We start from the raw sequence: 22,717 nt of genomic DNA on the forward strand, positions 1-22,717 counted from the left end.
AACACCCCCACAGCCCAGCGGCTGGAGGGCCCGGTCCACACAGGCTGGACCCAGAGGCTGGCCTTGCCTGGGACAATCCAGGAAGGAAGCAAGCTCACAACCCAAGCACAGGTACTCGGGGTGTCCGGAAACCCTCCCGTTTATCTGACCAAGACCTCTTCATCCTACACAGACCCTATTTTTCTCCCCAGGGAGGGAGAGAGCCGGGTGCCATGGCATCAACTTGCTCATCCCAGCAACTGGGGAGGCTGAGGCAGGAGGATCGCAAGTGAGAGGCCAGCCTGGGCAACGTGGCAAGACGTGATCTCAAAATTAAAAAAAAAAAAGAAAAAGGGCTGGGGGGGGTGTAGCTCAGTGTGCCCCTGGGGGAGAGCCCCGGTACCAAAAAAAGAAGAAAAAAAACAGGGTCCGGGAGAGCAAACTTGCCCAGCCTTGTCTGACTGAGGTGTGGGGGCTGCAGGAAATCCCCAGGAGGGGAGGGACAGTGAGGTGCAGGGCTGGGGTTCCCGGAGCCTGGGAAGGAGTGGAGGGTGGAGGAGGAGAGGGAGAGCAGCCGGCGGGCTGGCATCTCGGCTGTCCCCTGACAATGGCCAGGAGTAGGAACCTGCAGCCTGTTACTTAATTATCTCTGAATGGTTTTTGTTCCTGGCTTTAAACATTTACCCCTATTGGGTTTTCACGGCTTCACAAGCTCTCTATCTCCTTTTCTTTGCCGTCGCCATGGCAACGACTCCAGGCCTACAACTGCTCTCTGATTTTAAATAAAAGTTGAGGTTTCTCCCCCCCCCGCCCCACCCCCACCTCTCCCTCTCTTTCTAGGGGATGAGGTTTCTCTCTTCCCTCCCCCTCCCCCTCTGCCCTTGGCTCCCCCCCCCCCAGCGCCCAGCGCCTCCTTATCATCATCACCTCCGTCTCTCATTACCTCCTTCCACCTGCCTCCTCTCTGAACCCTCTCCCATCTCTGGACTTCCAAGCCCTAATCCCCTGGTTGCCATGACGGCAAGAGAGGGGGTGCTGAGGAGGGAGGGGGTGCTGAGGAGGGAGGGGGTGCTGAGGAGGGAGGGGTGCTGAGGAGGGAGGGGGTGCTGAGGAGGGACGGGGCAGAGGTGGACAGATAAGGGCCTCTCTGGAAAGGGTGGGGCATCATCTGCCGGCAGCCTGGGGAGAGGTGTCACCCTATATGCTCTGGGGACCACCCCCTTCCTCCCGGGCCCCCTTCCTCCAGCTGTTAGTGGTAAGCAGGTTCCTTCGGTCACCACCTTGCACCCCCAGGAAGTGTTCCTGCCCCCTCCCCCCCACACACACACACTAGGGCCTGACCCCAAGGGCTCTACCACTGAGCCCAGCCCCCTTTCTAGTCCTTATTTTGAGGCCAGGTCTCACGGAGTTGCCCTCCAACTTGCCATCCCCCTGCCTCAGCGCGCCACTAGGATTACAGAAATGGGCCTCTAGGTCCTGACCTGTCACGGAGGAGGAGGAGGAGGACGTCTGGATCTGTGCCATAGGGGGGCGAGGGGTGGGGGAGGCAGCACATTTCCAGAGAGGGGGGAAGGAGGCTGGCTGGGGAGGAGGAGGCCAAGGGGAGCCTCCAGTTCCAACCCGGCTCTGGGCCAGTGACTCACTCACCCTGAGGCCCCGGGTTTTGTCTCTAACAGGGAGGGGCTGGATTAAATCTCTGAGTTTCCAGCTCTTTTCAGGTGCCCTGGCCCGCCCAGGAGGTGGCTGGCCGCTGTGGCAGGGCTGGGGGGTGGCGTGCGAGGGCAGCAGCCGGCACCGGGCCCCTGCAGGACTCCCGCGTCCACCAGATACAGCACCGACCCGACCACAACCCCAGGTGTTCCTGGGGGACTCAGGGCCTCCACTCACCCTCCCTGGTGGGTCACCCAGGTGACTTGGCCACCTCCTGTCCCCCTGGCCCAGACTCACTGACCTAAGTTAGGCACGGCTCCTAGGGAGACCCCACCACTTCCAAAATGAGCTCTCGGAGTATTTCCGCAACGATATAGACCTCTCGATTATAGAGTTCATTTTTTGAGGCACTAGGAATCAGGCTCAGGGGCCCTCTACCACTGAGCCACACCCCAAGGCCTTCTTATTTATTTATTTTGAGGCAGGGTTTCACTAAGTTGCCCAAATCGGCCTTGAACTTGGGGTCCTCCTACCTCAGCCTCCTGAGCAGCTGGGGTTCCAGGTGTGCATCATGCCACCTGGCTGGAGGGTGGTTTACTGTCACACCTGGAAGGGGAGGTGCTTCTGGTTTTCAGTGGGTAGAGGTCCAGGATGCGAGAGAAACAGGCCCTACCACGGGGTTAGTTGTGCCCACCTAGAGCGAGTCATTCCCACATTGTTTGTTCACAGATTACTATTTTATACTCAATCACTTATTTAACCCGTTTCCTGAGTGCCGATACCAGGCACTGGGGAGGAGAGGCAAGACCAAGACACAGGAGGGGGCCCTACCCCCAAGGACTCCACTTTACCTCATATTCTCAACTCCCGATGGCAGGAGCCAGGATATCACACAATTCATGAATTCCGTGTTGGAGTTAGGAAAAGAGACTTGCACAAGATCAAAGTCACGACTAAGAAGACCGAATCTGAACCCAGGTCTCCTAACTACAAATCCAGGGCTCTTTCCATTACTCTACACCATAAAATATTTGAGCTGGGTATTGGGGTGCAGGCCTATAATCCCAGAGGCTGGGAAGGCTGAGGCAGGAGGATCACAAGTTTGAGGCCAGCCTCAACAACTTAGGGCTAGGGGTGCAGCTCAGCGGTACGGCACCACTGGGTTCAGTCCCCAGTGCCATAAAATAAGTTTTTTTTAATTTTAAAAGAAGTAATTAGGAATCAATGAAACCGTAGGAGCTAATGAATGCCGCCTACTGCAGACGTCTCAGACCCCGTGCCGAGGGTTCTACGGATTGTTTTATGCAATCTTTTCCGTCACTCCAGGTGGATGGCACTGTTCTTCTGCCAGGAGGTGAAATGACTGGCACAGAAGTCACCCCGGCTGGAGGAAGCAGCTCCGGGATTCGCACAGAGTAGACTGAACTCCAGACCTTGCCCTTTTACCCAGAAGCTGCAGAGCACATCACCCTGGGCCTCTGGCATCACCAGCATCCTCCAGTGAGCTCCCTGTTCTACAGCCAAACAGAGGGAGGCCCTGAGAGAGCCCGAGACTCCTCTAGGAAGCAGCAGTCCAAGAAGAGGTGAAATCAACCCTACCATCAACCCAAGATCCTCATCCAAGATCCCAAGATCAGCGGGGGGGGGGGGGGGGGGGGCTGGAGGAGGGAGGTGGAAGATTCTCTATGAAAAAAAACAAAAACAACAAAGGTCAGGCGTTGGTGGCGCACGCCTGGAATCCCAGTGGCCTGGGAGGCTGAGGCAGGAGGACTACAAGATGGAGGCCAGCCTCAGCAATTTAGCCAGACTCTGCCTCAATATTTAAAAACTAAAATTAAAAAGGAGGCTGGGGAATGCGGCTTAGTGGTTGAGCACCCCTGGGTTCAATCCTTCAAAACAAAAACAACAAAAAAATACACAAAGGCCCCCAAGAATCAAAATTTTAGAAAAGCAGAGGGTGGAGGGGTGTGGAGTGGGACAAAGAGCTGGTGGTGGAGAATGAGAACGGGGCTGGCTGCAGAGGAAATCAGACCAACAGCGACCTTGCTGTTGGGGGAGGTTCCCAAGTGTGGCTGCCCCTCACTTCTGCTCCCTGGACCCCGCTCCCCTCTGATGTGGCCACCCAAGCTAACAGACACCCCTCGGCCCCCCACCCCGTCTCTAGCCACCAGCGTCAGGGCCTGTCGCTGACAGAGGGACAAGGAGACCCCCACATCCCCAGGCCTCAGGGACATGGCTGCACCCCCCCCAGGGCAGTCCCTGAGGGGACCCCCGAGGTGGCCTCCAGAACACACCTCCCCTCCATCTGGAGGCCCTTCCAGCCTCCGCTTCACTAATGAGGAAAAGAGGCCTCCTCCCAGCCCACAGGGAGCGGGCCCAGGCGCCCTCTGAGAGAGGCCGGTATTTGTTGCTTGTTGATGGTGTGTTTTTTTTTTGTTTTGAACAAAACATAATCCGGGGCCTTGGGGGCCTTGCAATCTGGCTGGAAAACGCAAAGGTCACTGCTTTCCACCAAGGGTAAAGCCGAGCCTGCCACAGGAGACCCAAGGAGGGGTGTGGGGAAGGGCTCTCCCCAGCCCCAGTGGGTGCAGGCGGTCAGCGGCCTGACCGGGCAGCGGGCAGTGGGAGGCCGTGGGGGTCTGGGCAGAGAAGGGGCGAAGGAGGGCTTTGGACGTCACCGTCAGACTCAGGTTCCCCAGTCCAGGAGATGGCCCTGGTTTCCATTTGGTCCCTTCCCCCAGCCCCCAGCGCTGCTCGCTGCTCGGCCTCCAGATGATTAAAACCAAAAGAATTTTAAATGTCTGGAATTCGCCTTCCACCACGGATGCCTCGTGGTGGTTTTCTCTCTCCCCTCCCTGGTAACTTCTCCTCCCGGGAGAGCCAGCGTTCCCTCCTCTCTTCCGGCCCAGTTTGCTGGGGGACGATTCCCAGTCCACACCAGTTAACTCTGTTTTGATTTTGGGGAGGAGAGAGGGAGGGGGTTGGGTGTCTCACCAAGAGGAGGAGGAGGAGGAGGAGGAGGGAGGGTGCAGAGGCCTTGATCTTACTGGCTAAAAAGTTCCCAGAAAAAGAAGAAATAGCTTTCAGGGGGAAAAAAAAAAATTCTGCCAAATGTTTATGTTCCCACAAGACTCTGCAAAACCTCTTCAGAGACCAAAGCTCAAGTTCAGGGCGAAGCCAGAACATGTTTCTTCAGGGAGAAAATCTTATCAGCACCCACACCCTGGGTCCGGTCCCCACCTTTCCCGGGGCAGGCTGGGCCATCCGCAGGACGGAGGGGGTGCAGGGGTGGGGTGGGGGGTACAGGGCTCCGGCTCCCCCATCCCAAGTCCAGGCCAGATCTGAACCTGGAGGACAACCCTGGCTTCCTTCCACTGTGACTCCTGAGCCAACGCGGCTCCTGCAGGGACACCCCTGCTCTGGCCCTGGGAAGCCAGGTCCTGCAGCCATGGCTCACAAAATCCACCCGAGAGGCCTGGGGCCCCACTCGGGAAGAGCCGGTCCTTCCGGGGAACCCTCACAGGATGCACGGCAGCCAGAAGGTGTCGAGGAGATTAACCTCCTCATTGTAGGATAAGAAGACAGGCCCAGGGCACCGCGTAAGGCCACTCCAGGAGGGGCACAAATGGAGCCAAAGCCATATCTAGACGGGCAAGGGCACGTCCTTCCTTATTTTGAGTCTGGGTCTTGCTAAATGGCCGCGGCCGGCCTCTTTTCCACCTCCATCGTCAACCTACTTGCAACTGGGATCACAAGTCCCCACCTCTTCCTTTAGGACTCGCAGAGGCCCAGGCCACAGAGACTGGCTGAGACACAGACATGAGGAACAGATACAGAACACACACACACACACACACACACACACACACACACACACACACACACACACACACACACACACACTCGGGAGGTTTGGATTCCAGTCCAGCTCTGTGTCTAACTCGCTGGACACACTGCTCTCCTGGGCCTCTCTGACCCTTCATCTGGACCCGTGGTCTCTCTGGGTTGGAAGCCCCAGGAAGGTCCTGGTGGCAGAGGCGCCCGGGTCCAGGGGTGAGGGCCCAGCAGGAGCGGCATCCTCTCCCTCCCTTTCCCCCTGTTTCCGGTCCTGTGCCCTGACCCTGTGGAGCCCATGAGGCCTGGGTAGGATAGGACCGCAAGTCGGAGGCCAGCCTGGGAGAGTCAGGGAGCCCCTGTTTTAAAATAAAAGATCAAAGGGGCTGGGGTGTGGCTCGGGGGGCCAAGCACCCCTGATGGAATGCCCATTTCCAAAATGGAAAAAAAGAAAAAGAAGAAGAAAACCTTTCCCCGGTCCATCCATCCGTCAAGCCTGGGTACAATTGGGTGCGGTTTGGACCAATTCCTCTCCCTGAGCAGCAGCAGCAGCAGCTCTGCCCCATCTGGAAAATGGGAGTGACGAGCAGATTGGGGAGCCCCTGGCACAGCCTCCGCCTGGGAAAGGGAGGCCTGAGCGCCCGGCCTGCCCTCCCTCCGAGTTACTCAGTGAACACCCCTCTTCTCTCCCAGGCTTCAGGCCCCGGATGTGTGTTCTGCTCCCTCCAAAGCAGAAGAATTCCCCCGGACGGCCTCTCCCACTTCTGTGCGCCCCACTTCCCGGCACAGGGGTGCGCCAACTCCCCCGGGGACCCCCTCCAGCTCCTCCCGCCATACCCCGGGCCAGGCACCCCCTCCCCCCAGCACGGCTCTGCCCACTCTCCCCTGGCCTCCCTCTCCCTCCCCACCCCCTCTGCTGCTGGCTGGGAGCAGGAGGTTATGAAAATGAGCCGCATGCCCAGGAGACTGTAATTATCTGCTAAGTGTGAAAGCCAGAGTGATTAATTAAGAGATAATAAAAAGAAAAGGAGGGCGAGAGGGGGGCCTCTCGGCTTTGCTTTGATGATAGGACCTGAGGTGAGCCAAGCAATTAGGGGAATCTTTATCGAGAGTTAGCTATAATCCACAAATTATCAAGCACCAAATGCTCCAGGAGCAGCGCGCATCTCACTCCCGCCGGGTGACAGACAGACGGACAGACAGGGAAGGACAGCAGGAGGAAGGGGGCCCGGGGAGCCTCTGGCTGGGGGGCGGGGGGCTCGGGCTCTGCTGGGGGAGGCCAGCCACCGGGTGGGCTGTGCAGATTGTCCCCGCGCGCGGGCCACAGGCTGAGCTCCCAGGACCCCGGGCCATGGCCGTCCTATCCTCCTACCCTTGGTAAAGGGGATACTACCCCTGAACACAGGCCGGCGGCCCCACAGGCTGGTGCCACCCTGCCAACACACGACCCGTCACTGTGTCCACTCTGCGCTCCTCTCTGTGGGGACCAGACCTCGTTCCACCCCGCCCTCAAGGGAACGGGAGCCGCCTGAGCACCGGACCCCACGGGGTGCAGGGCTGCTGCTGCCTGGTGCATGTGGGAGGTGTCACAAGGCTGGTGTGACTGCTGCAGGGGCCGCACTTGGCAAGGTGACCCCAGGGCTCTGGGCTCCCCAGAGCCTCCACACCTTTTCCTGGCCTCCACTCTTCATCCAAAGCCCTCCTCTTCCAGGGAGCTCCCTACCTTCCCGTCTCTCCTTCCCACCTGGATCCATTCCTTCCTCTTGCCTTCCCTCCACCCTCCCAAGGAGCCTTCCCTAACTGACTGCCAGATGCAGTATTTCTAGTATTTTCTCTCCTCTGCCCCCTTCAGTGCTGGGGATTGAACCCAAGGAGGACCCACCGCTGAGTCACGCAGCGCAGCCCTGTTTTATTTTTTTTTTATTTTGACACAGGGTCTCACTACGTTGCTAAGGGCCTTGCCAGGTTGCCGAGGCTGGCCTCTGAACTTGAGATCCTCCTGTCTCAGCCTCTCAAGCAGTTGGTCTTACAGGCGTGCGCCATGGCGCCTGCGTGCGTGGTTTCCAGAGCCTCTTCTATCCTCTTCTGCACAGCAGGCGCATAACAGGATCCGAAATCCGCCCCCATTATTTGGATGATCTGGGTATGTCTGTGTTTGTATCCTCTAAGTACGGGCTGCCATCTCCCCTATGGTAGTTACCTATCGAAGAGCAGAAACGGAGTCGTCTTCTCTCTCAAGTTCAGGGTTAGAGCTAAGAGCTTGCCGATAGTCAGGTCCAGGGAAATGCCCAGCTCCTTCCTCGGGCGAGGAGATGCCCAAGGCAGGCCCCCCACGGGTGCCCCGACCTTCATCTGCCCACACTCATATTGCTTAGTGTCCACCCACACAAAACTGGGCCGAGGAAGGACACCCTGTGACTCTGAGAGGACAATATTCCTGCCAGCACAGTCCTGCCGGGTGGGCCACCCTGCCACCAGCCCTGTGCCCACGTCCCTCCCTACCTGGCTTCAGCAGCAGACGCCAGCATCTCCCCCCCACCCCCACCCCCGGGGGAGGGAGGGGCCTGCAGGTCGCAGCCAGAGATGGGAAGGACAGCAGAGCTCCCGGCCCCCAGCTGCTCTGAGCTGCAGAGAGGGGACTGGACAGGTAAGGGCACAGAGTGCCCGTCTTTCTGGCCCTGGCAGGAGACACTGCAAAGGGCCGCCTCCGTGGTTAGTTGGAAAGCAAATCTGACTCCTCATGAGAGAAACTTCTTTGGCTCCTGTGAGGCCTCAGAAGCCGCTTCACCTTAATCTCAGGAACTTTGCCTTGACGTTTGAGAAGGATGTATACAGACAGGAGAATACGGAGGAGGCATTCTGTCACAGTCCCTAATTAGACCGCTTCCAGGCAGGAAATGGAAAGTTTCAGGTTAGACACAAAGAAGAACTTCCTGCTTGCCACAGAGGAACAGAGAATGGGAGTGAGTGTGAGCAGATTTAGCTGATGAAACTCCTTTTTCTTTAAACATGGATGTCCAGGTTGACCCCCCACCCCCCCACCCTGGTTAATTGGGTCTTAAGAGTGCCACCTTGAAGCTGAGTGTGGTGGCACATTCCTGTAATCCCACTGATTCGGAGGCTGAGGCAGGAGGATTACAAGTTGGAGGCCAGCCTCAGAGAGACCCTATCTCAAAATAAAACATAAAAAAAGGGGGGGCTGGGGATGTACGTCAGTGCCCTCTGGGTTCAATCCCTATATGAGAGAGAGAGGGAGGGAAAGAGAGAGACAAAGAGAGAGAGAGATCTTAAGAGTCCAAAGATGCTGAGGGGTTTTTTTGGTTTTTTTCTGTGGCGGCAGGAAGAATTAAACCCCACGGCACTACAACTGAGCTACACCCCCAGATCTTTTTATTTTTAAATTTGAGACAGCCTCGCTAAATCGCCCAAGCTGGCCTTGAATCTGCGATTTTCCCAAGCCTCTGGGATGACAGGGGTGCGACATTGGGCGGGCTGATGTTGGGGTTCTTAAAGAGCCGTCCCTCCGTGTTCCCTTCTGACATCAGTTTATTTCTCCATTTCCAGGAAGCCCAACCTGATCCGTCCGGCCCCTTCCTTATTTACGGTGAAACCCCTCAGGACTGATGCTCATGGTCTGCGTGCGTTCCCATTCACAACTACAAATGGCCTCGTGTTGTATGGGAAGAGGGGATAAGGGAGAATCAGTGGGGGTTCCTGTCCGAGTTTCCCCACAGAACCAGAAGACCCCCCCCCCCAAGGCAGGAGTCTCTCCTCTCTGACCTCCAGCTCTTCCTCTGCAGCCTGGAGCTCTGACAGTGATGGAGATGGGAGGGAGCCTGAGTCAGGGCGCCACATTGGCCAGCAAGTGTTGGGTCTACACAGAACGAGAAGCTGACAAACCCGAGAAGGTTCTCCACCGCTCCCCCAAAATCATGCCCCCTTCCCGTTGAGCCCAGGACCTCCCTTCCTCCCCACCATCATGAGATTGGCTCCTGACCCAATTTTCAAGTCAAACCAACAGGATCAAGACTCTGACCAAATGCTCTGTCAAAATGACACCCCCCCCAACATCTCCCATTGAGAAGGACCATGAGGACTTTTCACTTAAAAATAATGATAATAAAATGGGATGGAATAGTGACTGGCTCCGGCACATTGGCCGGTTGCTTTTCAGCTCGGAAGCTGGCAGCGGGCGAGTACAGATTTGGCAGGGAGCGGGTGGGGTCACCGGGAGGAAATGGATAGGTCAGCCTTGCAGCTGAGGACAGGCACACGCAGGCAAGCTCTGCACCCTCTCCTGTCCCACGACCCTCGCTTCCCTAAAACACACACCTCGGGGACTCCCGAATCCATGATCCATCAGGGGGGTGTTACACAACTAAGCTGGCTGAAAAGCGGGTTCTGCGAATGAATTCTGTTCTCTCTCGATTCCCATTAGACTGGATGCAGATCCATTTCCCTGGAGGAGGGCAAGCTCTCACACCTCAGGAGCGCGGTCCTGGGACAAGCGTCTGGCACCAGTCTTTCGGAATCCAGAGTCTACCCAGATGTTTTGTTTTGCAGCTCTGGGGACTGAACACAGGGTGCTCCACCCCTGAGCCACAACCCCAGCCCTTTTTATTTTTCATCTGGAGGCAGGGTATTGCTAAGTTTAATCCCAGGCTGGCATTAAACTTGCAATCCTCCTGCCTCAGCCTCCCAAGTCGCTGGCATGACAGGTGTGCACCACTGGGCCTGGCTTTCCCAGATGTTTTGCAAGCACGCTAAAACTTGAGAGGCCTTTGCTCTCACACAATGAGTTGAAGACTTCTGGAAAGACCGTGGTTAACATGATGCTCAGACTTACCATGCACTGTCCTGAGAGTGCTCCCCCACGCCCCTTTGGTACCAGGGATTGAACCCCCAGTGTTTAACCACTGAGCCACATCACCAGCCCACTTTTTTAAAAAAAAAAATTATTTTCATTTATTTTTTAAATTTTAAGACAGGGTCTCGCTAAATGCTGAGGCTGGCTTTGAACTTGCCATCCTCCTGCCTCAGCCTCCTGAGCTGTAGGGATGACGGACAGGCACCACTGCTCTGAGGCGGTTTTTTTTAGGGCTTAAAATAGGTGGGTAGGTGCAGTCATTTTACAGATGAGGAAACAGAGGCTCGTTCAGTCTCCAAACCTAAGACACAGGCCTGATTATAAACCAGGGTACTTTCCATTATTCCCTGAGTCTCCCCAAAGATCCCTGAACCCCCGAGACCAGGGATCCCCCACATCGCTGGTCACTTCCCTTGGCACCCTTAGCACAGACTTATCTGTGTCTGGCCTATTATTTGTTCATCTCTCGTTCTATGGTTTCCTCTCGGGTCTGCCTGGCACGGTGAACCGTGGGAAAAAAGCAAGCCCTGTGCAATATTCATAACTATGGTTTATGGCGAACCAGACACTGTTCCTTAATGTATTTTCCTTCAATCCTCATAACAACCCTGCCAGGTAGGAACAGTCATCTGCCTTTGATAGACCTCAGCAAAACTGAGGCTCCAAGTAACTGACAGGCAGAGGGGCGGACCCTCCCACGGAGGACCTTCTAGTTAGGGGGTCCCAGGGCAGTCTCTGGGCCACCCAGTTCCGGGGACGAGTTTGTGTCTCATGACATGCCCCTCGTCAGAAACCTAAGGCAATATGCGCCAACTAAATCCCTTCCGATTCGGGCTTCCCAGGCTCTCTGATCAATTTTCTGCCTAAACGGGAGAGCAGCCTCGGTCCAGATAATCCGGAAGCCATTTCAACTTGGCTTCGCATGGCATCCATCCATTTATTCATTCATTTATTTATTTTGCAAAGTCAGACATTTTTTTTCTTCCCTTTCTAATTATATTTGGCTCCCACTGACATTAAAATGCGTCTGCATTCTCCCTTCACCCCCTCACTCACACCAGGCATCCCAGATGTGTGCCGGGGCGATAGATAGGTCCTGCAGCTTAGAATTCAGCATCATGGACAGAGCGGCAGGCCTGGGGATCCTCCAAGGGGTGGGAGGGTCCGCGCGCGGGGGCAGCATGGCCCAGCTGGAGGGGGTGGGGGCAGAGATGGGCAAGGAGGGCAGGGTGGGACCTCTGGCCCTCAGCTGGTCCCACGGGGAGTGCAGTCCAGCAGGAGGACGAGGGGGGAGGGGAGGGGCAGGGGGAGGGGCTGAGACACAGAGCAGCAGGTCAGTGGCTCAGGGTGTGGGATTAAATCCCTGCTGGGTCCAGGCAGTAGGACCTCCAGACCCAGAGCTCCACTTGCCAAACTGCCTACCCACTTGGAAGATGCCTTCCCCAGCTCCTCCTGTCTGCTCTGCTCTGCTCTCTCCCACTGGCCCACCTCTGCCACTTCCCGGTAAGAAGCTCCCAGTTCAGCGCCTGGACTGGGAAGACGCGGTTCAAAGCGCCTCCCGGCTCCACAAAGCTGGGTAATGGAGCGAGCAGGGCCCCAGGCTGTTCCTGGGAGGATTCAGACAGGAGGGGGCCAAGTCACAATAATGAACACTCATAAAAACTCGGCCGATGAGGAGAGGCACGTTAATTTAGGAACCAAGCCCTGTGGGGAGGGGGTGGGGGTCGGCAGGAGGGAGGGGGGCACCCGAGGCTGGGAGATTTGGGGGGGGAGGAGGGTGCTTTAGATGAACTGCCTTTGTTCCTGGAAATCATAATCCTTGGGATTCCTCGGCTCCTTCCATCCGGAGCAGGGGGTACAATCAGGGATTGTCCAGAGCCAGGGTCTCTGGAAGGGCCTGCATTCCAGAGGCCGGGCAGTCCCCGGCTCACATCTGTGCACGTCCCCTCCCCCTCAGCCGGCCCAGGCCCGGCTCCCCCTCCCCCAGACAGGGAGACGGGAGCATTTTTCACATACCTCTCTTAGCACCTTTATCTTATAGGATTGTCAATATGTGTTTGTACGTCCATCTCCCACACCAGGCGCAGAGGGCCTCAAGGACAGAGGCTGAATCTCACTTACCTTTTTATCCCCAGGTCTGGGGAGACACACACACACACACACACACACACACACACACACACACACACACACACACACACGGGGCTAGCTCAGGAGCACCAGTCTCAGCCCCCTGGCGGGCCCCTCTTCAGAGGTTCCCCTGTGAAAAGCAGAGCCCGCTTCCTGGCAGGTTTTTGGAATCTCTAGGCTCAGCCCCCAAAGGCCCTCAGAGCGGAAGCCACCTACCAGTGCCGGCAGCCCAGGGCTGACCCCGCAGGGACCAGACCCCAACGGGCCCTCCCTTTAGTGGAGCCAGATGCTTCCCTGGACTCTGGGCCCTGTAGATGGATGTGGCCCAGGCCTAGAGGGGACAGATGACAAAGGACCTGGACTCCCATTCAGGTACCTTAGAGGGGGCAGGGCGCTCCTCTGGCTCTCTCCCTTGAGCTCTGTCTCCAGGCATCTTTATCTTAGACCCAAAGAGTCCCAGAGAGAAAGACTTCCTCTTCCTCCCAAAGTGTCCCCAACTGGGGTCACAGATCACAGACTTCCCAGGGAGGAACTGATACTTCTCTGACTTTCTGCTCACTTTTGTGCAGCCAAACCCTGACTATCTGTCTGTCTAGCGCGCGCGCTCTCTCTCTCTCTCTCTCTCTCTCTCTCTCTCTCTCTCTCTCTCTCTCTCTTTAACTAAAGGGGCTGCACATTTCCACAGCTGCTGCAGCAGATAAAAGAGTTCTAAGAGGAGCCAGGAGCAGTGACACATCTGTAATCCCAGGGACTCTGCAGGGCTGAGGCAGGAGGATGGCAGGTTTGAAGCTTATCCGGGCAATTTAGCAGGACTCTGTCTCAAAACTTTAGAATAATAATGAAGGGCTGGGGACATAGAGCATCCCTGGGTCACATCCTCAGTCCAGGGTGGGAGCAGGGCAGAGTTTAAGAGGAAGGGGGTTTTCATGAAGAATGAGATGCCGGTGATAGGATACTGTTTTGGGGGTTTTGTTTAGGTTTTGGGTTTTGGTACCAAGGATTGAACTCAGGGGCACTCAACCACTGAGCCCCATCCCCAGCCCTATTTTGTATTTCTTTTAGAGACAGGGTCTCACTGAGCTGCTTAGTGCCTCGCCATTGCTGAGGCTGGCTTTGAACTCGCCAGCCTCCTGTCTCAGCCTCCTGAGCTGCACTGTTTGTCTGCCTGAATATCAGAAGTCCCTGGCTCTCTGCTTCTTACAGGCCAGCCTTTATCCTGGCCTTCTTGGGTACGGGGGATTGAACCCAGGGTGGCTCTACCACTGAGCTACAACCCAGCCCTTGTTACTTTTTATTTTGAGACAGGATCTGATTAAGTGGCCCAGGCAATTTGGTTGGGATCCTCCTGCTTCGGCCTCCCCAAATGCTGGGATTGCAGGCCTGGGCCACAGCACCTGGCTTGGCCTCTCAGGGTCTTCTGGGGTCTGCCTCCAGTCCACTGCTTGAGACGACCTCATTCATAGCTCTCCCGCCCACATCCTCAGCCAGCCTTCCTACCCAGCAGTCAGACACAGCCAGGCCCTGGCTGGGTGGAGAGTTCGTCCTGCCTGCTCCTGTTCTCAGTCTGCCCCATCCACGTGGGGCCCCATCTTTAGGCCCACTCCCTCCAACTGGCCTTTCCTGGTCACTAGAGCTCACAGCACACTCCCCTGTCTCCCACTCTCCAGCTCTGCCCTGGCACCACCAGCTGGCCCCTCTCTTCCTGCATTGTAAGAAGACGTCTGGGACGTGCAGTTAGCTTCTTGGAGGGGAAGGACCGTGGACTGTCATTTCTCTAATTCCACAAAATCCTTACCAGGATGTTCTGCATTTGGTAACGTACATTTGTTGATGATCACAAGCCACATAAGGGCATTTCTATCAGTGACAGACCCCCTATGCGACTGTGGCCGCAGAAGACTATGTCACCTCGTTGATGTCACAGCCATCTTGGTTTGTGCAAGTACACTCGGTGACGTTTTGCCTGACAAGGAAATCGCCTCATAGCGCATCCCCCGCCCGGAATGGTCTCCGTCATCAAGCAACGCGTGACGACTTTTCTGCTCAGTGAAGGAACAAAGTTTGTGTCAGTCCCACTCAGAATGCCTCAGAAGGGGACCCAGCAGAGAGAACCAATGGTTCTGTTCCCGACAAGAATCTCGGGTTCCTAAACTAGCCCGGGGTGCCACACTCTCCTGGGACGGCCCTGTTGGACCCTGACAGCAGCACCCCAGACACTCAGCTTCCCGTGTCCCTTCCCTGCCTCAACCCCCAGGTCCCACAGCCTTCTGGGACGGTTCCCCATCACCCTCCCGGGAGGGCCCCAGAGGAATGAGGCAGCAGCCCTGTCTCCAGGGAAACTAGTGGAATGTGCTGGAAAGTGCTAGAGATTTCCATCCTTGGAATGCAGACCCTCCGTCCCAAGGAGGCTGGCGGGCTGAAAGGCCCGTTTACTGCCATACCCACCCAATTTTGCTAAAGGGGCTCCAGAAGAGCAGAGAGGGGACAGGGCTGCAGACCCTGGAGACCTCGAAGTTAATCAAAGTTGCTGAGGAATTCAAACACGGAAGGAGGAGGCCCTGGGAGCTGTGGAGGGGAGGGAGAGTGCGCGGGATGGAAAGAGGCAGGAGGAGCCATGTTCGGTGGCGGGCCATCTGGGAGTGAAGAAGCTTCCATCCTGGGTGCTCCAGGAACCCCATCAGGTCAGAGAATCAGGGGTGGGAAGGTGTAAAAGCTAAGGCCACAAGAGGCACAGGGACCCAGGTCAGAGAACCAGGCACTCAAGGGCTCTGACTTTCTCAGTGTGGAGTGCCTAGAGTGAGACTGCGTCCACAGGACTTCTCTGAGTCCTCTTGATCCACATCCACAAGGGAAATAATAACATCTGCCTCTGACCGGTTGTCGCCGTCAGTATTAAATTAGTTACTAATATATGCCAAACACAAAGTCGGCCCCTCTCTTCCACGCTGAAGAGCTCCTTCTCCTTCCTGACTCTCACTGAGGCCTCTCCCCGGCCTCTCCCTGGCCTCACATTTCAGGAGGGAGGGAGGACACAGAGGCTTCTTTCTCCTCCTCCCCTGATGACCCCCCCGGTCGCACCCCCAGCAATTTCCAGGTCGAAGCTCCTTCTGGGAGACGGCCAAGTCACTTGGCCGGTCACCCTGGGAAGAAACCAGACAGGAACTGGCCGGTCAGGAAGGAGCAGCGCTTTCCCATCTCTGGACGCGTGGAGAGGAACTTCCCTCCTGATGGAAAGAGCTCCCAGAAGTCGGGGGCACGAAGGAAGTGGCCTCCCCCGGGCGTCTACGTTCCCCTTTCCCCCAGGCTCACTTCCACCCTGGGACCAGGCGGCTCACTTTTTGGTTCTGTTCTGCTCTGTGTTTGGGTAATGGGGGTCGAATCCAGGGTGGCTTTACCACGCAGGTACACCCCTTGCTCATTGTATTTATTACTTGGAGACAGCGTCTCACTAAGTTGCCAAGGTCGGCCTCCAACTTGGGATCCTCCTGCCTCAGCCTTCGGAGCCACTCGTATTACAGGCACGTGCCACCTCCAATGACAACTTTTCACCACCCTAAGCCAAGCTGGACGAATCGGGCAGGTGGGAACCAGGCCTCCCAGACCCTGGCCTCCCTGTGTGCCAGGCCGGGGACCCATTTGGAAGCCGACACTTCTGAGGGCCTTTTTCCTAAGATTCTCCCCACCCAGTGCTTCACCCCAGGCCTCCGGAGGCCTCTGAGCGTCTCCAGAAGTCACCCTTGAGAGTACAGGGATATTCTGCGATTTGTAACACCCTGGCCTGTGAGGCTGCGTTTAGGATCAGAAAAAAAACACGGGGTTGCAAACCTTATTTGCCAATAAAACCCTTTCTTTTTAAATATATATTTGTAGATATTGATGGACCTTCATCTGACTCATTTATTTATATGCGGTGCTGAGGATCGAACCCGGTGCCTCACACATGCCAGGCTAGCGCTCTACCACTGAGCCCCAGCCCCAGCCCCCAAATCCTTTTTTCAAAAAGTCATTTAGTAGCCCCGTCATAGTCATCAAAGAATGGTCATAGTCATCAAAGAATCGTCTGATTTAGCTGAGTATGAGGGTGCATGCCTGAAATTCCAGTCTCTTGGGAGGCTGACAAGGGAAGATTACGAGTTCAAGGCCAGCCTCCGAAACTTAGCAAGACCTTGTGCCCAAATAAAAATAAAAAGGGTTGCGGATAAAGATCAGTGGTAAAGCACCCCTGGGTTCAACACCCAGTACCAAAAGTAAGAAAATAAAAACGACTTGCTGTTTTCATCCATGAAATGGGGTTATTCACAGAGTATATCTCGGGAGGAATGTTGGATAGATTAGATTAGCTATTGCGTAATTGGTAATTAGCTTGAGGGCTCCATAAATGATCCATCTTATTTCCAGACTGAAATGCACCACCTTGGGCTGGTGACCCTCTTCATTGCACAAGAGACCTCTGGCTCCTTCCCACTCGAATGCCAACCCCCTTCTACTGTGCCCTCTCTCCAGGTCCCTTCCTGAGACCTTTTCTGAGGTCTCACCATGGGGCGGGGGGTGCTGAGTTTTCTCCGTTGGGCTTCCCACAACTGTTCCCATGAGATACGAAGCAGAGGTTGACTGAAGCCCAGGGCCAAGACTCAGGGGAGTTGGGGCTAGGGAACAAAGAGAGAAGGCTGGGCAGAGGGCCCCACTGCCTGTCCACTGGCATCAAGACGCAAAGCCCCATGAAGCATTCACTTCTGTGCCAGACACTGATCCAGGCACTTTCCATGGGTCAACATAATTCATGGCCACCACGGCCCCATGAGGCGTCATGACCGTCCTCACTTTATAGAGGCACCAACCGAGGCACCGCCCGTGACTTGGTTAAGCTTGCACGACGACCCAGGTGGGGGCTGGAGGCGAGCCCGTGATTCAATCACCGCTTAATCCTGCCTCCCTCCAACACTGCGGCAATGTCATCAAATCAATCCATTGATCAGATATTTAAGGGGCATTTACCGTAGGCACGACACTGGGCCAGAAGCCATCGGACAAGAGAGAAATGAAGAGTTGGGGGCTGCTTGAGGAGCTTCCTGGGAACAGGACACTCTGCATGGGTGGGCTAAGGGCACCCCTGCCCCACGGGAGAACCAAAGGTAGAGCCAGGAGGGCCCAGCACCCAGCTCTGGTAAGGAAAGGACTGGGTGCCGCCTCCTCCCCTGATTAGCTGATCTGGATCCCAGGTGGTGGCACCAACACTTGGCCTCCCTTTGGGTCTGAGTCTCACTTAGGAGACAGAAGGTGGAGTCCAATCAAGGTCAAGGAGGGGCTTCTGCCCGTCTCCCCCTGCCTCTTCGCCAAGCTCAGTGCCCTGCTTTGGGCAGAAGTGGGACATCTGGAGTGTGTGTCTATCCATGTGCAGAACGCAGGGGAGGGCCAGTTCCCAGCTCCCCTCCCAGGCGGGCTGTGCTCAGAGTTCAACACTGGGAATTTAGGAGGCCCTGGGGCCTCTTCCCTTTAGCCTGTACTCCCCTCCTAAGCAATACCAGGAATGCCAAGGGGAGCTCCGGGGACCAGAGGGACAGACTTTTTTCCCCCACAGCCACCCTCCCGTGGTGGAGGCAGCTCCCGCCCCAGCGGCCTGTCATCCCACATTGCTCTGATTAGCTATAATCTTTCTTTTTCAATTTCTCCTCCCTGAGACTAGGGAGCGAGAAAATCTCCCAGAAAATGAATAAATATTTCAATTTTCGGCGCAATCAGTCTGAGGAGCCGGCGCATGATGGAAAACGGGGGGAAGGATAATGGTTTTCATTTAGATAAGATACAGAAAATTATTTAGTGAAAAATGAAGATTGATGAAGCCCATTGAAATTCTTTAAAATGCGATTTTTATTTCTGGGCCTGGGCTGAATCTCCCCTTCCCCGCTCCTCCTCTCTGCTCCCCTCAGTGCTGAGCCTTCTTGGGCCACCCCCCCCCACCCCTCAGCCCCACGACAGCACCCCTGCCTCCTCCCCCCTGCCCGAGTCCCGGGTGCAGAACTCCTTTCTAAGGATGGAGGCTAAGGAGGGGGGGGGGCCTGCCAAGCCCCCCTCCTGTGCTGCCTTCTCCCCAGACCCTTGCTGTCCCCCTCCCAGCCTCCGGCCTGAACACTCAGGAGTGATGTCCTCTCCCTCTGGACTATTCCCTCCCACTCCTGTCTTTGGTATCCTCTCCCTACCCCAAATACTTCTGCACACTTTCATGAGGTCTAGCTTTCTCTCTCTCTCTGCACACACACACACACACACACACACACACACACACACACACACACATGCACAGTTGGAGGCCAGGAGGTGGGAGGAGCTCCTGAGTTCCCCAGCCCCTTCCCCCTTTGCAAAGGGAGAGAGGCACTGGGCACACACACACTTCTCCCTGACCATTCCTGTCCCCGACTCAGTCCACACGTCGCTCCTGTTTGCTAACTGGAGCCTTTTGTTCCTTCCAGCCTGCTCGGATCCATGTTGCTGACACGGGAGGGCTTGGAGAGGAGAGGGACACACAGCAGCCTGGCCCCAACACAGGCCAGCGCTGACCCGGCCGCCCCTCCCCCACCTCGAGGCCCTCCCCCTTCTCCCCCTCCCTCAAGGCTTGGCTGAACAAAGTCAGAACTTAAGTCATCTTAAGTCATCCTCCCAACTTTCTGCCAAGTGGCTGGCCCGGCCTGCCAACCCGGAGGCCAGGCCTCCCCGTTTCTCCCAGCACCACCTCCCACTCCCACACCACCAGATGTGTGTGCTTCCCCGTACCTTAAGGGAATGAGGGGGGGGCTAGGTGCCCTGGGAGGACAGATGCCGCTAGACCAGCCCCCACCATCTCAGCTGGGCCTCGCCTTAGGAGCGGGGGAGGGGCCTGACAAGGAGAGGAGGGGTCCAGTGAAACACCCCACCCCCAACACACACCCACAAACCAGGAAGGGAGCAGAGCTGGGCTATGCCTGAGGCTCCTCAAGGCAAACCTTCTTCCCTCTCCTCAGATCTGCCCCCTCCCCAAAAGAGACCACCTCCTCCATTTTGTGCACTCCGTAGGTGTCTGCCCGGGTGACTGTCTGTGCAAGTTTCTTTGTTTGCTCGGGGGTTGCTGTGTGTGGAAGTGGGCACCGTGTCCTTGTAATGCCCGCCTGCATACATGAACTGTGTGTGAGTTTGGACGCAGGGGTAGACGGATGTGCAAGTGTGAGCCATCAGGAGGGGGCGGAATCTGTTTCCTCCGATGTGTCTGTGTCTTTGTGTATGTGTCTGTCTCGTGGTGGGGGACGTTGGTGGCTATGTGTGTGTCTCAGTGGGTGAGTAGTCTGTCTCAACGTCTGTGACTGTTTAACGGTGTTTGTGTGTTGATCTCGGGGTGTCAGCCCCATTTGGGGTGGGGGGTGGAGCTCAGAAGGATTAAATCCCCCTTGGAGTCAGACCCAGGAGGCAAGAACCCTCTCCCATGACCCCAGTTCTGGCTGGAGTCTGGACCCTCGGTGTACACACACACACACACACACACACACACACCAGCCCTGCTCAGGATACACTAACAACATCCTCATCTCTCTCCACTACCTCCCTCACTTCCCAGCCACTTCCAAACGAGCCCCCAGACATGAACACTTTCCGGACCCCCAAGTGGGTGCCAAACCCCCTTCAGGGCCCCCTCCACATCCACCTGGCCTGAAGCAGTATTCGGAACTCCGCTCCCCGCCCAGAACCTCTCTCACGGGGCAGCGGTTCCAAAACCCCACCAGAGGCCCCAAGCACTCTCCTTGGGGGCGGGGAGGGGGCAGCCTCTGGCAGCTTGGACCGCGGGTCAGCCTCCAGTCTCCCCACCCCAAGGGCGGGGGATCCCTTAGCATCGTCTTCGGGAAACGGGGTCCCCAGCTTTTGCGCACCCCCCAAATCTGAAACCCCACCCGTTTGCAGCTTTTTCTTTAGCCAGGACACAGGGGTGCGGACCCCCGGCCTCAGAGGGGCAAGTGGGGCTGCCAGGGGCTCCAAGAAAGACTTTGGTCGCCCGGGTCCCCTTCTCACTCCGACCCCGGCCCTAGCGGGCCCAGTCCTCCGTTCTCCCGCGCAACCACAGGAAACAACTTGGGCAGATCAACGGAAAACTCCTTCCAGCCAGCGCGGCGGCTCCGCGCCCCCTCCCCCAGGACTCGCGGTGCCTGGACCCGGCGCCCGGCCGCAGGCACCGGGCTCCCCCGCTCCCCAGCCGGGGTCCCGGGGTGGGGGCGAGCTTCGGGGGCGGGCCGGGGTCTGGGGGGGGCGCTTACCTTGGGAGAAAGTGTCGGAGAGAGTGAGGATCCAGACGAGGAGGCTCAGCATGCTGCCCGCCCGCCGTGCGCCCGCCCGCGGCTGGGGCCCGAGTTGGCGAGCGAGCGAGCGAGCGAGCGGAGGAGCGGGCTGGGAGGAGGGAGCCCGGAGCCCGCCCCCCGCCCGCCCGCCTGCACACACGCACACACTCACGCGCACAAACTCACTTCCCTTCCTCCGCGCCTCTTTCTCTCTCCTCCCGGTCCTTCTTCTGGGCCCGCCCCCCGCCTCGGTTCTCCCCGCTCCCCAGCTCGCGCGCGGGTCTCTTTGGATCTCCGCGCCGCTCGCCCTTCCTCTCCCCTGCCCTTCCTTCCCCGTCTCCCCGTCTCCCTCCCCCCCTCCGCCTGACGTCTACTCTCCCCCCCGACGGCGCCTCCCTCCACCAGCCCGCCCCCTGCCCCCCAACGCGCGCGCACACACACTGGCTCCCCTCGCCGGACTGAGATGGCAGGAGAGCGCAGAGAGGGATCGAGGGCAGAGGCACCCGGGTACAGCGCGCGGCGGGCGGCAGCTCGGGAGCCCCGGGACGCGCCGGACCCCTGCCCTCCCGCGCTCCTCCCACTTACAGACCCAATCTGGGCTCCCGGGCGACGGATCTGAGCCGTGGATGGGGTGGGGGGACTTGGACTGAGGACGACCCTCCAGCCCAGAAGAGGATCGTGATGAGGGAGGGCGTGGGAGCGTGTGTGTGGGGGGGTGGGGGGTTAAAAAGCTTAAAGACCCCCTTTTTTAAAAAAAAAAAATCCTACACCAGAATCGAACCCGTGATTCTCCAAATTAAGAATTCTCAGTGGACCAGTAAATGGGACAGTGGGGGATGAACATTCCTCTGCCCACCTACAGAGCCCCAGAGTCTTCCTGGACGGGCCTTGAACCCCCGCGCGGCGAGGGGTGGGGTGGTGGGGTTCTCTTAGCCACCGAGGGGAGGGGGCCGGACCAAGCGTTGGAGTCCTCAGCGGCTGCGAAGAGGCGCAGTGGACTCTTCCTTTGTTCATCTTGGGCATCGACCCATCCAGAGGGACAGCCAGCCCACTCGACGGCTTCGAAGGGCCCAGGCCTCGGGATTTCGTCTCCTCCCGCCTCTCGGGGAAGGCTGGCCAGAAGGCAGAGCCGCAGAGGGAAGACCTCTAAGCACGCAGGCGATGGAGATCCTTCGGGGTCGAGAGATGCAGGAACTGGGAGGGAGGGGGTTCTGGTGAGAGTAATGAGGACATTCAGGAGAGGTCTCCAAAGGGCTCAGTGTGGCCACCAGCCCATCTGCCAACCCTTACCCAAATACTGCTCACAGGGTGCTGGGGGTGCCTGGCGGTCTAAGGGATGAATCGAGGGGAAATAACAGAGGAGCCCCAGGAATTGCACAACTTTACAATCCTGCTGGCCCAGAGAGTTCGGCACCTCTTTTCTTGCAGATTCGAAGTCTCCTGGGTCCCTAACGCTCCCCGCCAAGATTTGTGGATCCGGCCCCAGAGCTAGGGCGCATGGCTCTCTGGTGCCCTCTGCTGGTGCAACGCAGCTACACATGCTCTTTCCTCCAAGAATCCTGAGACCCGGCTGAGCGGTCCACACTCAACTAGAGGACAGAAAAAATGCACAAGCTCATATTCAGCAGCACGATATGCACAGACCCAGAGAATCCTCCATATGTTCAAAAGCACATACGCAGAGGCCAACACAATTTAAAAATTTAAAAATAGATCTGTTCTGAGCCCAGAAATACAAGCATATAATCCCAGACACAGATACACACCAACACAGACATGTAAGGGTTTTTCACTTATTCATCCATTAATCGTGCATTCAACAGACATTTCTTCAGTGTCTGCTATGTTCTAGTCACAATCCCAGGCTTTGGGGATATAACAACAAAAGAAAAACGTAGATAAAAATCCCTCCCTTTTAGTGTTCTATTCTGGAGGGGAGAGAGAGGCTTTAAAAAAATATATA

At 56.9% G+C, this 22,717-nt stretch overlaps 1 protein-coding gene and 1 long non-coding RNA gene across 5 annotated transcripts in view; one reads left to right on the forward strand and one right to left on the reverse strand.

The window, feature by feature from the left end:
• The window catches only part of Kirrel1 (kirre like nephrin family adhesion molecule 1), an 86,165-nt gene extending 65,264 nt beyond the window's left edge, over positions 1–20,901 (reverse strand). For 2 of the 4 annotated variants that reach the window (XM_078027226.1, XM_078027225.1), the window contains exon 1: positions 20,734–20,901. In XM_078027226.1, coding sequence (XP_077883352.1) covers positions 20,734–20,785 — 52 coding nt within the window. In that variant the 5' untranslated portion in view covers positions 20,786–20,901. The remainder of the gene's footprint in view (positions 1–20,733) is intronic. The other 2 variants (XM_078027228.1, XM_078027227.1) reach the window with 1 other exon arrangement.
• Positions 11,686–16,647, forward strand: LOC144368387 (uncharacterized). Its single transcript, XR_013428160.1, has 2 exons — positions 11,686–11,833; positions 14,128–16,647. It is a non-coding gene; the product is annotated as an uncharacterized LOC144368387 (long non-coding RNA).
• Positions 20,902–22,717: the final 1,816 nt, after the last annotated feature.

This window comes from Ictidomys tridecemlineatus, chromosome 11 (assembly GCF_052094955.1).
Source record: "Ictidomys tridecemlineatus isolate mIctTri1 chromosome 11, mIctTri1.hap1, whole genome shotgun sequence".
Taxonomy (NCBI): Eukaryota; Metazoa; Chordata; class Mammalia; order Rodentia; family Sciuridae; genus Ictidomys; species Ictidomys tridecemlineatus.